Raw genomic sequence first — 16,475 nt, 5'->3', positions numbered from 1 at the left:
TTTATGCATAATCATTATGCTGTCTCCCCAGCCCTGTCTTTTTTCTTTTAAGATAGAGACAGAGAGGCAGATAGAGAGAGAGAAACAGACAGACAGAATGTAAACAGAGCCTACAGTACCAGAGATTTCCTCAATGTAACAAGGGGCCAGGCTTGAACCTTGGTTGCGCACATAGCAAAAAGCGAGCTATTTCGCTATTTTGCCAGCCCTTATGCTTTTGTTCTTCAGTCTCTTCTTTGGAATACCACTGCAAGCTTGTCCATGCCTTCAACTCCTTAGATTCCTCCCTTCTCTATCCTTCATCTACTCCTACATTCTTTTAGGTAAGGAAGTCAGGCGGTAGGGTAACGGGTTAAGCGCTCATGGTGCAAAGCGCAAGCACTGGCTCCCCACCTGCAGGGGAGTCACTTCACAAGCAGTGAAGCAGGTCTGCAGGTGTCTATCTTTCTCTCCCCCTCTGTCTTCCCCTCCTCTCTCCATTTCTCTTTCCTTCAACAACAACATCAATAACAACAATAATAACTACAACATTCTTTTAGATAATAAACAACTTTTTGGGGGGCTTGGTGGTGATGTACCTGATGAACGCACATGTTACATTGTGCAAGGACCGGGGTTCGATCCCCCAGTCCCCACCTGCAGGGGGAAAAGCTTCATGAATGGTGAAGCAGGGATACAGGTGTCTCTCTCTTCCCCTTCCCTCTTGATTTCTAGATGTCTCTATCCAATAAAAAAATTAAAAAAAAATTTTTTTGGTAGATGAAGCCACAAGGTTTTAGTGAACAACAACACCAACAACAAAAATAAATAAAAACAGCTTCTTTGTTTAATAGAGCCTAGATCATAACCTAGAAGACATTCTTATCACTTTAAGAGAAGAAAGCCACTTTGAAGTATTACCTCTTAAAACCTTACAGGGCAAATAATCAGTCCAGTAAAACAGAAGGTGAACCAACTTGATTTAACATTACTTGTAGGCTAACATGAGATTATGAGAACCCCCCCCTTTTTTTTGGTGGAGTCAGACCTTCACACATGCTGGGCTCTTTTCATTCAGATTGAGACAAAAGAGAGAGGGAGAGACACAGGAGAACTGGAACTCTCTCCAATGCCATAGTACCTCCCATGGAGCATTGGGTCTTGAACCAGGACTATACATATGGCAAGGCCTGAACCCTAAATGGTGAGATGACTGTGGCCCCCACAATACTTTTTAGACACGCCCAGTGATTCTTCTACTTCCCCAGTTTGTACAGCAAACAAGCATTATAAGCATTTGTTATAAATGTCACAAAAGCTTTGGGGGCAGGGAGGTAGATAGCATAATGGTTATGCAAAGAGACTCTCAAGTCCAAGGCTCCAAAGTCTCAGGTTCAATCCCCCCCCCCCCGCACCACCATAAACCAGAGCTGAGCAGTGCTCTGGTAAAAAAAAAAAAAAAAAAAAAAAAAAGTCATAAAAGCTAGATGACAAGAATACCACAGCATTATGTTTTACCTTTGGACAACTCTCTGTAGATTTCCTGCGGCAAAGCTTGTGTGAATAGAGACAATGTAGTAAGAAACCAATTTGCATACAAACCCCCCTGAACATAAATTGCATAAGTGTTAGGAGGAATCCCAAGTTGCTGCTCTCTCAAGGCCACCTTTGACAAATTCTCAAAAGACACAACAGGAAAAGCCAGGCAGAACATTTCGTTCTTTGAGCTCATTTCAGGGGCAGCTTAAATACATACATTATAAAAAAAACAGACCTAAGGAGAATTTTTTTTAAATGCAAGCATCTTATTAAAACCCTGATTAGTATTTTCTAAAACAATGCCATTATTTACCATCTCTGTTGTACAATCTCGGGGTTCCCTGGGCTATGGTTATGCCTCCTCTACAAGTGGGGGAACATTCTGAGAAATGTACACCTTGATCTCCACCACTGTGTCCTTTACACAGGCCTCCACGGGACAGCTGACTCCATACCAGGCTCAGTGGGACAGTGTGCTGGAACCACAGTGGGTGACTTGATCCCACACTGACTGGGACGGCACTGAGTGGCACGTGAGTTTCACCTTAGCCATCCGAGTGCTGCCTTCCTGCCAGTTCGAGTCATTCCTCTACTGCCATTTCACTTGGAATGAAAGCCACAATGCTGGCACCATTCCCCCAGGCTCTCCAGCATAGGGTTCACAGACTGGACTGTCCCCTGGCCTCCCTGCTGCTCATCTTGATCCCACCACACCCACCTTCTCAGTGAGACTCAAGCTTGATCCAGATGTCCACACTTTGCTGCCTTTGGAGGCTCTGGCTATTTCCTCTGTCTGAGCTGCCTTTCTTTCAGATGGCCACTGACTCATATCTACTCTATTCAAACCTTACATTCCTACTGAGGTCAACCTTGACCACTCACTCTTGAGATCTAGCTGACACAAATTAATAATCTATTAGTTTCAGGTATACATTATGACTCCATACATGTGGCAAAATGATCACCACACTCTGTTAATGGCTATTAACACAAATTACAAACTGTTCCATTCTTGACAAGAGTTCTTTAAGATCTACTCTCCTAGAGACTTCTGCAGGTATCTATCTTTCTCTCCTCCTCTCTGTCTTCCCCTCCTCTCTCTATTTCTCTCTGTCCTATCCAACAACGACGACAACAACAATAATAACTACAACAATAAAACAAGGGCAACAAAAGGGAATACATAAAATAAAATAAATATAAAAAAAAGAAAAAAAAGAATATGAATGTTTTAGAAGCATACTCTTGGGTGGGGGTAGATAGCATAATGGTTACGCAAAGAAACTCTCATGCCTGAGCTCCAAAGTCCCAGGTTCAATCCCTGCACTACCATAATCCAGAGCTGATCAGTGCTCTGGTTAAAAAATAAATAATAAAAAGAATTTATTAAAAAAAGCATACTCATATTTATTCAACATTATGTCACTATGCCAGACCCACCACCAGAGTACCAATATTCTCCCAACAGAGTCCACTGGACCCACTTCAGCCTTGCAACCTATGGCTATAACCTCAGTTCTTCAGTACAAATAAAAAAGTTTGTCTTTGAAACCTTGCTTGTCTTTTCTTGCTATGTTTCTTGATTTGCTCCCTCAGGTTTAAGCCCCCGTTTAACACCTGCAGGTTCGGAAGCTTCATGAGCAGTGAAGCAGTGCTGCAGGTATCTTTCTCTACCACCCTCCTCCTCCTCAACATTTCTCTGTACTACCAAATAAAACAAATATTTTTTATTATCTTTATTTACTTATTGGGTAGAGACAATCAGAAATTGAGAATGAAGGGGATGGCAGAGAGGAAGAGAGACACCTGCAGCACTGCTTTATCATTCGCAAAGCATTCCCCCTGCAGGTGGAGCTTAAACCAGGGGCTTGGACCCAGGTCTTTGGCATTGTAACATGTGCCCTCAACCAGGTATGCCACCACCTGAACCCACCCCAAATAAAAAAATTTTTTTTTTTGAAATTATCAATTAATTAAGTTCTGGTTGCCTTGGCAGAGACAGACCAAATTTCCTGGGTTGTATATACTATGCAGGCTGGGTGTTCCCCACCCTTTATCTAAAAGATAAAATAATAACTACTGTGAGATATCTCTTTGGAGATTTGATTTATAGCTCCCAGATGACTATGTGATGTTGAATACTTTTTCATGCATCTGCTAACTATATGTCTTTTTTAAAAAAAGACATTTTTGTAATGATTTATTTATTTATTTTTAATGTTTTTTTAAATATTTTATTTTATTTATGTATTCCCTTTTGTTGCCCTTGTTGTTTTATTGTTGTAGTTATTATTGTTGTTGTCGTTGTTGGATAGGACAGAGAAATGGAGAGAGGAGGGGAAGACAGAGTCACTTGTGAAGCGACTCCCCTGCAGGTGGGGAGCCGGGGTTCGAACCGGGATCCTTATGCCGGTCCTTGTGCTTTGCGCCACCTGCGCTTAACCCACTGCACTACAGCCCGACTCCCGATTTATTTATTTTGTATTGGATACAGACCCAGTGAAATTGAGAAGGGAGGAGGGATAGAGAGGGAGAGAGATACTTGAAGCCCTGCTTCACCACTCATGAAGCTTTCCTGATGTAGGTGGGAACCAGGGGTTTGAATCAGGGTCCTTGCCCATCTACATAATCTTCTTTTAAATAACTTTTTTTTTAAAAAATCATTTTATTTTATTTTATTATTTGACAGAGACAGAAACAGAGTGAAGAAGAAATTGAGAGGAAGGGAAGAAATAGAGGGGGAGAGAAAGACGCCTGCAGACCTGCTTTACCGCTTGTGAAGTGACCCCCTCACCCCCAACCCCCACAGATGGGGAGCCTGGGGCTCGAAACAGGATCCTTACGCCCGTCCTTGCGCTTTGCGCCTTGTGTGCTTAACCTATGCCCAGCCCCTCCATCTACATATCTTCTATGGAAATATGCCAAGTCAGGGGGCCAGTTGGTGGCTTACTCAGTAGAGTGCACACCTTACCATGTATAAGGATCTGACTTCAAACATCCAGTCCTCACTTGCAGGGGCAAAGCTTTACGAGGGGAGGGAGGAGCAGTGCTGCAGGTGTTTCTCTCCCCCTCCCCCCATCTTTGTAGAAAATGGCCCCTGTCACACCTGGTTAAGCGCACATGTTACAGTGTACAAGGACCCTGGTTCAAACCCCAGTCCTTACCTGCAGGGGGAGTGGTAAAGCCGGGCTGCAGGTATCTCTCCATTTCTTTCCCTTTCTATCTCCCCATTCCTCTCAATTTCTGACTGTCTCTATCCAATAAATAAATAAATAAAGACAATAAAAAAACTTTAAAAAAATGGCCGCTGGGAATGGTGAAGTTGTGAAGATACCAAGTCCTAGGAATAATCCTTGTTGAAAAAAAAAAAATCACTCACACTAAAAATCAGATTTAATCTTTGCTATTGAGCTGCCTGAATTTTTTACATATTTAAAAAAAATTTTTTTTTAATATTTATTTTATTTATTTATTCCCTTTGTTGTCCTTGTTGTTTTATTGTTGTAGTTATTATTGTTGTTGTCATTGTTGGATAGGACAGAGAGAAATGGAGAGAGGAGGGGAAGACAGAGAGGGGGAGAGAAAGATAGACACCTGCAGACCTGCTTCACCGCCTGTGAAGCTACTCCCCTGCAGGTGGGGAGCCGGGGCTCGAACCGATTCTTTACATATTTTAAATATCAGATCCATGACAAATAACTTTCTCCAATTCAGCCTTTTCCTTTTCTGTGCAGAAGTTTCTAGTCTCATGTTTATTTTTTTTGTTTTCCTTCTTTGGTTTGGGTGTTAAACCAAAAATACTGCTGTCAGTAGCAAAGTCAAGGAGCTTACTTTCTATGATTTATTCTCATTTCTTTATAGTTTCAGGTCTTACATTCAAGTTCTCAGTTTATTCGGAGTACTTTTGTTGTACTGTAGATCATAAAACATTCTGACTTCATTCTTTTAAATATAGTCATCCAATTTTCCCAACATTACTTAGTGAATAAACTGTTCTTTCCTCAATGTCTGTTCTTGGTTCCTTTTGATAAATTCATTGACTATATGGGTTTATTTCTACAATCTCTATTACGTTCCTTTGACCTTTATCTCTGTTTTAATGCAAATATTATGAAATTTTATCACGAGGGTTTTGTAATACTGTTTGAGTTCAGAAAGCATATTTCATCCAGCTTTGTTCTTCTTTCTTAATACTGCTTTGGCTACCCGGAATCTTTTTTTGGTGCTGCATAAATTTTAGGATTGTTCTATATCTATAAAAAATGCCACTAACTCTCAGAAGGCTAGAAATGGACTTACCCTATGACCATGGAATTCCTCTCCTGGGATATATCCTAAGGAACCAAACACACCCATCCAAAAAAATCTGTGTACACATATGTTCTTGGCAGCACAATTTGTAATAGCCAAAACCTGGAAGCAATCCAGGTGTCCAACAACAGATGAGTGGCTGAGCAAATTGTGGTCTATATATACAATGGAATACTACTTAGCTATAAAAAATGGTCACTTCACCATTTTCAGCCGATCTTGGATGGACCTTGAAAAATTCATGTTAAGTGAAGTAAGTCAGAAACAGAAGGATGAATATGGGATGATCTCACTCTCAGGCAGAAGTTGAAAAACAATATCAGAAGAGAAAACACAAGTAGAACCTGAACTGGAGTTGGTGTATTGCACCAAAGTAAAAGACTGGGGTGAGTGGGTGGGGAGAATACAGATCCAAGAAGGATGACAGAGGACCTAGTGGGGGTTGTACTGTTGTATGGAAAACTGGGAAATGTTATGCATGTACAAACTATTGTATTTACTGTTGAATGTAAAACATTAATTCCCCAGTAAAGAAATTAAAAAAAAAAATGCCACTGAGGGCTGATAAGATAGCATAATAGTTATGCAAAAAACTTTCATGCCTGAGGTAACAAAGGTCCCAAGTTCAATCCCCAGCACCACCACAAGCTAGAGCTGAGCAGTGCTCTGGTAAAAAAAGAGGAAAAAATTCCTTTGAACTTTCTTTAAAATTTAATTTATTTATAAAATAAAAAATAACAGATGACATGAAATATCTTTTTTTTTTTTTTTTGTCACCAAGGTTATCACTGGGGCTTGGTGCTGGTACTATGAATCATGGCTCCTTCCTATTTTTTTTTTTTATCTTAATATTTATTTATTTATTTTCCCTTTTGTTGCCCTTGTTGCCTACTTGATTTTTATTTGACAAGACAGAGAGAAATTGAGAGGGGAGTGGGAGACAGAGACAGAGAGAGAGAGAGAAAGATAGACAACTGCAGATCTGCTTTATCACTTATGAACTGTCCCCGCTGCAGGTGGGGAGCAGGGGCTCTAATTCTGGGCCCTTGTGCATGGTGATATGTGTGTTTAACAACTGTACCACTGTTGGTCCCCTGGAATATCTTTTAATTTATTTGTGTCTTCTTTAACTTCTTTTAAACATTTTTTTAAATATTTATTTTCCTTTTTGTTGCCCTTGTTGTTTTATTATTGTAGTTATTATTGTTGTTCTTGATGTCATTGTTGTTGGATAGGACAGAGAGAAATGAAGAGAGGAGGGGAGAGACAGATAGACACCTGCAGATCTGCTTTACCGCTTGTGAAGCGACTCCCCTGTAGGTGGGAAGCTGGGGGCTCAAACTGGGATTCTGATGCTGGTCCTTGCACTTTGTGCCACGTGTGCTTAACCTGCTACACTACTGCCCAACACCCCTTCTTTAACTTCTTTTATCAATGGCTTATAGTTTTTAGTATGTACATCTTTTGCCTCTTTGGCCAAACTTATGCTTAGGTATTTTATTCTATAATTCTACAATCTCCCCTAATTTTACTAATAATTTAACATCAGAGTACAAAACAGATTTTATATGCTGATTTAGTCATGCAGGATTAGGGATTTAATTTTAATGATTATAAAATTAAATTAAGTTTCATCAATTCAAAAGGAATTACTCACCTAAAATTGATATGTCTATTGGTAGAATATTTTTGGATCTCTAGAAGAAAAAGTCACTATACCCTATTTAATATTCATGAAGGTATATTATAAATCCATTTGTTCTGATTCATTATGAATTCTAATAAAATTTAAGTATATCTATTTACAATAAAGAACTATGTAATTCTTCATTAATATGGCATTTTAAAAATTCTTAAAATATTTTAAGGTAGAAAAAAGACTTACCGTCCAGATTTTTATAAAGTATTGTAAACCTGTTGCAGCCACAAAAAAGCAATATAATAGGGTATACAGTAAAAACAGCAGGAAAAATTTGTAATTAGAAAATCCAACACAGTTATTCACCCTAGAAGAATAAAGAAAAAACACTGTGAAAACAATATAAGTCAAAAGCTCAGAGAAACCAAAAACAGAATGGTGTTAGCCAGGGGCTATGGAAGGGGGAGATGAGCAATTTTTTTTTAAGCAGAGTCGCAGTTTTATAAGATTAAAACGCTGTAGACAGTGGTTGCACAATAATGTGATCATACTCAACACTACTGAACTCAGAAATGGCTAAGATGGTTCATCTTTTACTGTACCAGTATTAAAGATAATGAAACTTAACCATTATTGCTTACAAATGGGTCATTTGGGAAATAGGGAACAGTGTCTTAATAAATTTGCATTTTTAATTGTAAATGGGATTTGTATTTTAATGGTAATTCTTACTGTATTAATTATTTGCTTTAATAAAAATGTATGGTCAGGGAGAATACAATATATCAACATATATATTGCATATATGTAGTTAGATCAGTCTCGACATTGAGGAGTAGGCTTCAAAGTTTGGGGATACAGAGGTAAATCACTCTAAATTCCTTCCCTCTCTGCACCTCTACAAGTCATTTCCTGTTTTTTATACATACCAGGGACAGTGGTGATCCATCTTAAGAATGCATCTAAGAAACAAACAAATGTAAGAAAATTCATGTAGAAACCTTTTTAATCTAATTTATATATTAGAATATATGCTGTATATATTTTTCTTCTTTAATATTTTATTTATTATTGGATAGAAACAGAGAGAAAATGTGAAAGGAGGTGGAGATAGATACCTGCAGCCCCCATGCAGGTGGAGAATAGGGGCTTGAACCTGGGTCCTCATACACTATAAAGTGAGTGCTTAACCAGGTGTGGAACCACCTGGTCCCTATATTTATTCCTTCCTTCCTTCCTTCCTTCCTTCCTTCCTTCCTTCCTTCCTTCCTTCCTTCCTTCCTTCCTTTCCTTCCTTTTGCCTCCAGGGTTAGCACTGGGGCTTGGTGCCACCACTACAAATCCACCACTCCCAGCAGCCATTTTTTTTTTCTATTTTATTGGATAGGACAAAGAGATATTGATAGAGGAGTGGGAGATAGAAGATAGAGAGGGAGAGAGAAAGACAGATACCTACAGGGGTCAGACGGTAGTATACCTGGTTAAGTATGCCTATTACAGTGCACAAGGACCTGGGTTCAAGCCCCTGGTCCCTACCTGCAGGGGGAAAGCTTCAGGAGCAGTGAAGCAAGACTTCAGGTCTCTCTGTCTCTCTCCCTCTTTATATCCCCCTCCCCTCTCAATTTCTGACTGTTCCTATCTAATAAATAAAGAAAATAATTATAATAAAAAAGATAAGATACCTGCAGACCTGCTTCACTGCTATGTGCACTTAACTGGGTGCACCACTGCCTGGATCCCTATATTTTCTTCCTTTTTTTTTTTTTTTTAATATTTACTTATTTTCCCTGTTGTTGCCCTTGTTGTTTTTAATTCTTGTAGTTATTATTGTTGTTGTTATTGATGTTGCTGTTGTTGGATAGGACAGAGAGAAACAGAGAGAGGAGGGGAAGAGAAAGACAGACACCTGTAGACCTGCTTCACCACCTGTGAAGCAACCCCCCTGCAGGTGGGGAGCTGGGGGCTCAAACTGGGATCCCTAAGCCGGCACTTCTGCTTTGCTCCACCTGCGCATAACCTGCTGTGTTACCGCCCAACAGCCCCCCCCCCTTTTTTTTTGTATTTTTTACCAGAGCACTGCTCAGCTCTGGCTTATGGTGGGGCAGGGGACTGAACCTGAGACTTAGAAGCCTCAGGCATGAGAGTCTTTTTGCATAACCATTATGCTATCTACCTCTGGGCCCCCCCCATATTTTATTTTCTTACTCAAAATCTTCTATTCATAAATACATGTTAGAAAAACCACTCAGTAAGCATAAGCTTAGGGAAAATTTCTGCCATTTCTACAACTACTTTCTTCTTCTTTTTTTAAATATTTATTTATTCCCTTTTGTTGCCCTTGTTTTATTGTTGTAGTTATTATTGTTGTTGTCACTGATGTTGTTGTTGCTGGATAGGACAGAGAGAAATGGAGAGGGGGGGACGATAGAGAGGGGGAGAGAAAGATAGACACCTGCAGATTTGCTTCACCACTTGTGAAGCGACTCCTCTGCAGGTAGGGAGCCTAGGGCTCGAACTGGGATCCTCACGCCAGTTCTTGTGCTTTGCGCCACGTGTGTATAACCCGCTGCACTACCACCCGACTCCCTCTACAACTACTTTCTTAAGGGAGAGACAATAATTCTTTTCCCTCCATGTCAAATTCAATAGAGCATACAGCCAGCTGCCCTGGACCACATTTAATATGCACACACGATGCATTCAGTACAATAGGCATGTCTGGCTTACAAATTAGCTGACAGAGAGGAAATGAAATACAAATGATCCTTGTTATTTTAAACATGTATAAGTCACAAAAGTAAAATTTTAGAATTAAATATGTTAAGATATTAACACTGATAGGCTTGCAGGTTATTTCCCTCCACATATTCAGTAGATTGGGGGGCAGGATGGTGGGGGGCAGGATGGTGGCACAACTGGTTGAACACATATGTCACAGTGCTCAAGGACCCAGGTTCAAGCCCCTGATCCCCACCTGCAGGGGGAAAGCTTCACGAGTGGTGAAGCAGGACTGCAGGTGTCACTCTGTCTCTCTCCCTCTCTATCTCCCCATTCCTCTCAATTTCTGGCTGTCTATATCCAATAAAAATAAAGATAATAAATTAAAATAAAAAATAAATAAAATCAGGGGAAAATCCCCAAATTTTGCTTATATGTATAAGCTTATATCATATATATATATATTATTAGATCACTGATAAAAGTCAAATAATATAGCAAATTAGTTAACTAATATCTAACAGGTTAAACAGTTTGTCTAACTAAAGTTTAGGAGTGGTCAGAATCTCCATACTAGGAATCATTCAATTCCTCCAATAGACTACTTTCTCACAAGTGTAAAAGACATCAAGTCTCTCAAAATGTTCAAGGAACCAGTGTCACTGATGATAACTGAAAACATTTTTGTGATCTACTAGTCCTCATTAGCAACATTAATAATGAAAACAAGAAAACTGTCATTGCTAGTCTTAAATACAAGAGTAAAGTCTTCTTTCCCAAGAAAGGGATCATTATTTACTTGCCCATCTTTAATCATAAAGGTATTAAGAAATTCTGTGGGGGTAGCGGGAGCTAGTGCCCTACACACTTACTGATTTTCAATTTCAGTATCACTTGAAGGAGGGAGAACTGATTTCAGGGTTACTGGTGTCACAGGGGTGCAGTTCCACATGTACCCCAGATAGGTGTCAGCATTACTTCACACACCTCGCCGACTCATCTTCCTTATAGGAATCGGTATTAAAGATCACTTCAAAGTATGTTCTAACTCATAATAACATTTTTGCTGGTCTTGCACAATAGCAAATAAATAATGTGTTTTTGTTCTATAAAGTATCAGTTCCATCATTAACGTCCAGGGCTGGGGTTAAGTGAAAGCAAATGAGTGAGACTCACATGTCACACGCTGAGCAGTGATGTGCACGGTCAGGCTTAATCAGCTGACATCTTTCACAATATCTGATTGCTACATTGAAGAAGTAAAAAGGAGTTGTTGAGGGATATACAAGTTTAGTCAATGTAACTATACAAATCTGCTTTCAATTCTTTTATAAACAGTTATAAAATAGGCATACAGTTGGTTTTAAGATTCTGTCAGAATGAACTGGAGAACTTCTGAAATTAAATTTTCAAGAGACTACAGAGACTCCCAGGAACCTGTACATAAACAATAATTCCAAACTGAGTAAAGTGACTTATACAAGGTCAAACAACGAGTTTAATAGAGTTTAATAAAAGAACTCAGGGGGCTGTGCAATGTTACAGTGCACAAAAAACCTGGGTTCAAGCCCCTAGTTCCCACATGTAGGGTGAAAGCTTCATAAGTGGTAAAGCAATGCTGTAGTTGTCCCTTGCCCTCTCAAACTCCTTCTTCCTTTTGGATTTCTGGCTGTCTCTATCCAGTAAGCAAAGATAATTTTAAAAATACATATATATATATATATATATATATATATATATATATATATATATATACAAAAAAAATAAAAGCAATAACAGAACTCAGGTGTACTAAGTCCTAAATTGTGTTTCTACCCTACTATACATAATGTCGTGGTCTGGGAGGTGGCACAATTGATAAAGCACTGTATTCTCAAGTGTGAGGTCCCAAGTTAAATCCGTGGCAGCACATGTACCAGAGTGATGTCTGGTTTTCTCCCTCTTTTCTTTACATATCTCTATATATCTATGTCATCTATATCTATATATCTCTATATATCTATATATATTGCCTCCAGGCTCAGTGCCTACACCATGAATCCATCGCTCCTGGAAGCCATTTTCCCCCTTTTGTAGCCCTTGTTGTTGTAGCCTTGTTGTGGTTATTATTGTTATTGTTGATGTCATTCATTGTTGGATAGGACAGAGAGAAATTGGAGAGAAGACGAGAAGATAGACAGGGTGAGAGAAAGACAGACATCTGCAGACCTGCTTCACTGCCTGCGAAGCGACTCCCCTGCAGGTGGAGACCCAGAGGGCTTGAACTGGGATCCTTACGTCAGTCCTTGTGCTTTGCGCCACGTGCACTTAACCCGCTGTGCTACCGCCCGACCCCCTCTCCCTCTTTTCTCTCTCTCCCCTCCTATCTTTCTCATGAATAAAATATTTTTAAAAAAAAGAAATCAAGCACAATGTCTGTAATAAATATCAAGAAGAGAGATCCAGGCAGTGGCACACTTGATTGAGAAGACATGTTGCCATGTGCAAGAACACGGAGTTCAAGTCCCCAGTCCCTCACCAGCAGGGCAGAAGCTTCATGAGCAGTAAAGCAGTGCTGCAAGTGTCTCTTTCTCTTTCTCCCTCTCCCCATAGCTGTCAATTTCTCTGTCTTATCAAATTAAAATATTTAAATTATATGTGTATCAAAAAATAATGTATCTGAACTTGAAGGCATCTTATGGGATTTTGATTTTGAAATTATAAAATAGCTTCATTAAATAAAACAAAAATACAACCTTTATCTCTTCTTCCTATCCCAGATAAACTGCAAGATTGATAACATTAAACAAAACTCTAAGAAACCTCTTACTAAACTTTAACATATGCAACTGGTATCCAATCTATGTGTTCATTCAAGACAGAAAGAACATCTACCAGGTGCCCAGTATTGTTCTCGACACAAATTCCTGCCTTCATGGAGTGTACACTCCATATTTCAGGTGTTACCTGTTTTCTATCACTCCCTCTCTTACTATCAATAGCTTGTTCCTAATTTGCTTTCTATGCACCTCAATTTCCTCTTCTCTAAACATAGGCAGTACCAATTGTCAAAAGATGATAGCACAGGTTAAAACTAAATCTTCTGAAATATATAAGATCCTCATTAGTCTCATTATAGAAATCTTGAATAAAATATAAAGTTGACTCTTCAATGGAAAAAATTACCAAAGGAATGAGAAACAGAAAAATATTTTCAAGTATATATTTTAAAAAAATAATAAGTACAGAAAAAGCCATTTTGGATAACAGCAGGAACAGATTCATTCAGCACACATTCCACTCCTGGCCTTTTAATGGGGCAATGTATCAGGAACTGTTGTATGCTTTACATTGGGTAGTTCTCCCCCGCCAAGAGAATTGGATCAGTCCAGTTAGTTTCGCGGGCCTGCTTGGCCCAGCCCCAAAGAAACCCCGCGAGAGTTCCAGAGTTCAGATGGTTCCTGAGTTCGAGAGTAAGAGAGAGTGCTTGCACCGCCGCAAAGAGACAGCAGAGTTCTGTTTGGTTATTAGTTTGGTTTAGTTTATGAATCGTTGTTCCTGAATAAAGAAATACAGCTTCCCTGTCCAGCCGTTGTCTCCGCGTCTCTGTTACCCGCCCGTGAAGCTAGCCCAGCCAGCTAGAGCCTTCCGAATTTTTTTTTTTAATAATTTATTTCTTTATTGGGGAATTAATGCTTTACATTCAACAGTAAATACAATAGTTTGAACATGCATAACATTCCCCAGATTCCCATTTAACAATACAACCCCCACTATTTCATTCATCATTTTTCATGGACCTGTATTCTCCCCACCCACCCACCCACCCCAGAGTCTTTTACTTTGGTGTAATACTCCAATTCCATTTCAGGTTCGACTTGTGTTTTCTTTTCTGGTCTTGTTTTTCAACTTCGGCCTGAGAGTGAGATCATCCCATATTCATCCTTCTGTTTCTGACTTATTTCACTCAACATGATTTTTTCAAGGTCCATCCAAGATTGGCTGAAAACGGTGAAGTCACCATTTTTTACAGCTGAGTAGTATTCCATTGTGTAGATATACCACAACTTGCTCAGCCACTCATCTGTTGTTGGACACCTGGGTTGCTTCCAGGTTTTGGCTATTACAAATTGTGCTGCCAAGAACATATGTGTACACAGATCTTTCTGGATGGATGTGTTGGGTTCCTTAGGATATATCCCCAGGAGGGGAATTGCAGGGTCATAGGGTAGGTCCATTTCTAGCCTTCTGAGAGTTCTCCAGACTGTTCTCCACAGAGGTTGGACCAGTTGACATTCCCACCAGCAGTGCAGGAGGGTTCCTTTGACCCCACACCCTCTCCAGCATTTGCTGCTGTTACCTTTTCTGATGTATGACATTCTCACAGGAGTGAAGTGATATCTCATTGTTGTCTTTATTTGCATTTCTCTGACAATCAGAGACTTGGAGCATTTTTTCATGTGTTTCTCAGCCTTTTGGATCTCTTCTGTGGTGAATATTCTGTCCATGTCCTCCCCCCATTTTTGGATGGGGTTATTTGTTGTCTTGTTGAGTCTGGCAATCTCTTTATATATGTTGGTTATTAAACTCTTGTCTGATGTATGGCATGTAAAGATCTTCTCCCATTCTGTGAGGGGTCTCTTGGTTTGGATAGTGGTTTCTTTTGCTGTGAAGAAGCTTTTTAATTTGATGTAGTCCCATAGGTTTATACTTGCTTTAGTCTTCTTTGTAATTGGATTCGTTTAATTGAAAATGTCTTTAAAATTTATGCGGAAAAGAGTTCTGCCAATATTTTCCTCTAAGTATCTGATAGTTTCTGGTCTAACATCCAAGTCCTTGATCCACTTGGAATTTACTTTTGTATTTGGTGAAATACAGTGATTCAGGTTCATTCTTCTGCATGTTTCAACCCATTGTTTCCAACACCATTTGTTGAAGAGACTCTGGTTTCCCCATTTAATAGTCTGAGCCCCTTTGTCAAAGATTAGATGTCCATAGGTGTGGGGGCTCATTTCTGGGCTCTCAGTTCTATTCCACTGGTAAGTGTGTCTGTTCATGTTCCAGTACCAAGCAGTTTTGATGACAGTGGCCCTATAATATAGTTTGAGATCTGGGAGTGTGATGCCTCCGGTTCTGTTCTTTTTTTTCAAGATTGTTTTGGCAATTCTAGGTCTTTTCTGGTTCCAGATAAACATTTGTAGCATTTTTTCTATTCTCCTAAAAAATGTGCTTGGGATCTTGATGGGGATAGCATTAAATTTGTAGATGAGCCTTCCAAATTTTAACAACAAGGAACCTTGGCTAAAATTCCTGACTGACCGAGGCTGAGTATAAAGTAGAGAAGCTCAGTCTGACCTGAAATTCTGAAACCTGAAACTGCCTTCATTTTTTAATATTTATTTATTTATTTATTTATTCCCTTTTGTTGCCCTTGTTGTTTTATTGGTGTAGTTGTTAGATAGGACAGAGAGAAAGATAGGAAGATAGGAAGAGAGGAGGGGAAGACTGAGGGGGGCGAGAAAGAGAGACACCTGCAGACCTGCTTCACCGCCTGTGAAGCGACTCCCCTGCCGGTGGGGAGCCAGGCGCTCGAACCGGGATCCTTACACTGGTCCTTGCGCTTTTTACCACCTGCACTTAACCCACTGCACTACCGCCTGACTCCCCTGCCTTCATTTTATATGGTAACATATTATGTAGACAAAAGGACACAATTAAATGCATGAGAATTTTAACAACTAGTCAAATATCTGCTAAAAACTTGCACAAACTTTAGATTTTTTAATTGCTATCAGGGTTGCTATCACTGGGGCTCAGTATTTGCACTGTTCCCAGAGGCCTTTGGTTTTTTGTTTTTAAAAAATTATAGAGACAGAAATAGGGAGAGGGAGAGGTCAGGAGAGGGAGAGAGAGCAAAGGCAGCCTGCTCTACCATTTATGAAGCTCCCCACCCCAGCAGGTAAGGAATGGGAACTGAAACCCAGGTTTTCGCACATGATAACATGTGTCCTTTACTAGCTGCACCAGCGACCAGGCCCAAATATTTTTAAGTCAAAATCCTAATGTAACCAAAGATAAAAGCCCTGCTATGTGCCCTAGGAGCTGAAAATGCAGTGGGGTCTATAGTCAAGAATACCTAGACTTCAATCCCTACATGTTCCAGTAATTATCTGTCCACCTGACCAAGTCACTTCACCACTCTCCATATCTCAGTCTCTTCATCTATAAAATGTAGGCAGCAGTGTCCATCTCACAGGTGACTGTGAAGTTTAAATGCATTCAAAGGTGTAAAATGTTTGAAGTAAATGTT

General features: G+C 39.7%; 1 protein-coding gene across 5 annotated transcripts in view; it reads right to left on the bottom strand.

Moving 5' to 3' along the window:
- ZDHHC20 (zinc finger DHHC-type palmitoyltransferase 20) overlaps positions 1-16,475 on the bottom strand; it is a 78,378-nt gene that overhangs the window by 21,572 nt on the left and 40,331 nt on the right. For all 5 annotated transcript variants that reach the window (XM_060194720.1, XM_060194721.1, XM_060194718.1 and 2 more), the window contains 3 exons: positions 11,363-11,432; positions 8,398-8,430; positions 7,715-7,835 (listed from right to left, as the gene is read on the bottom strand). In XM_060194720.1, the coding sequence (XP_060050703.1) occupies positions 7,715-7,835; positions 8,398-8,430; positions 11,363-11,432 (224 nt within the window). The remainder of the gene's footprint in view (positions 1-7,714; positions 7,836-8,397; positions 8,431-11,362; positions 11,433-16,475) is intronic.

The sequence above is a fragment of the Erinaceus europaeus genome, chromosome 7 (genome assembly GCF_950295315.1).
Source record: "Erinaceus europaeus chromosome 7, mEriEur2.1, whole genome shotgun sequence".
Taxonomy (NCBI): Eukaryota; Metazoa; Chordata; class Mammalia; order Eulipotyphla; family Erinaceidae; genus Erinaceus; species Erinaceus europaeus.
Note: the sequence above shows the minus strand (reverse complement) of the source record. Positions and strands in the feature narration are given on the sequence as shown.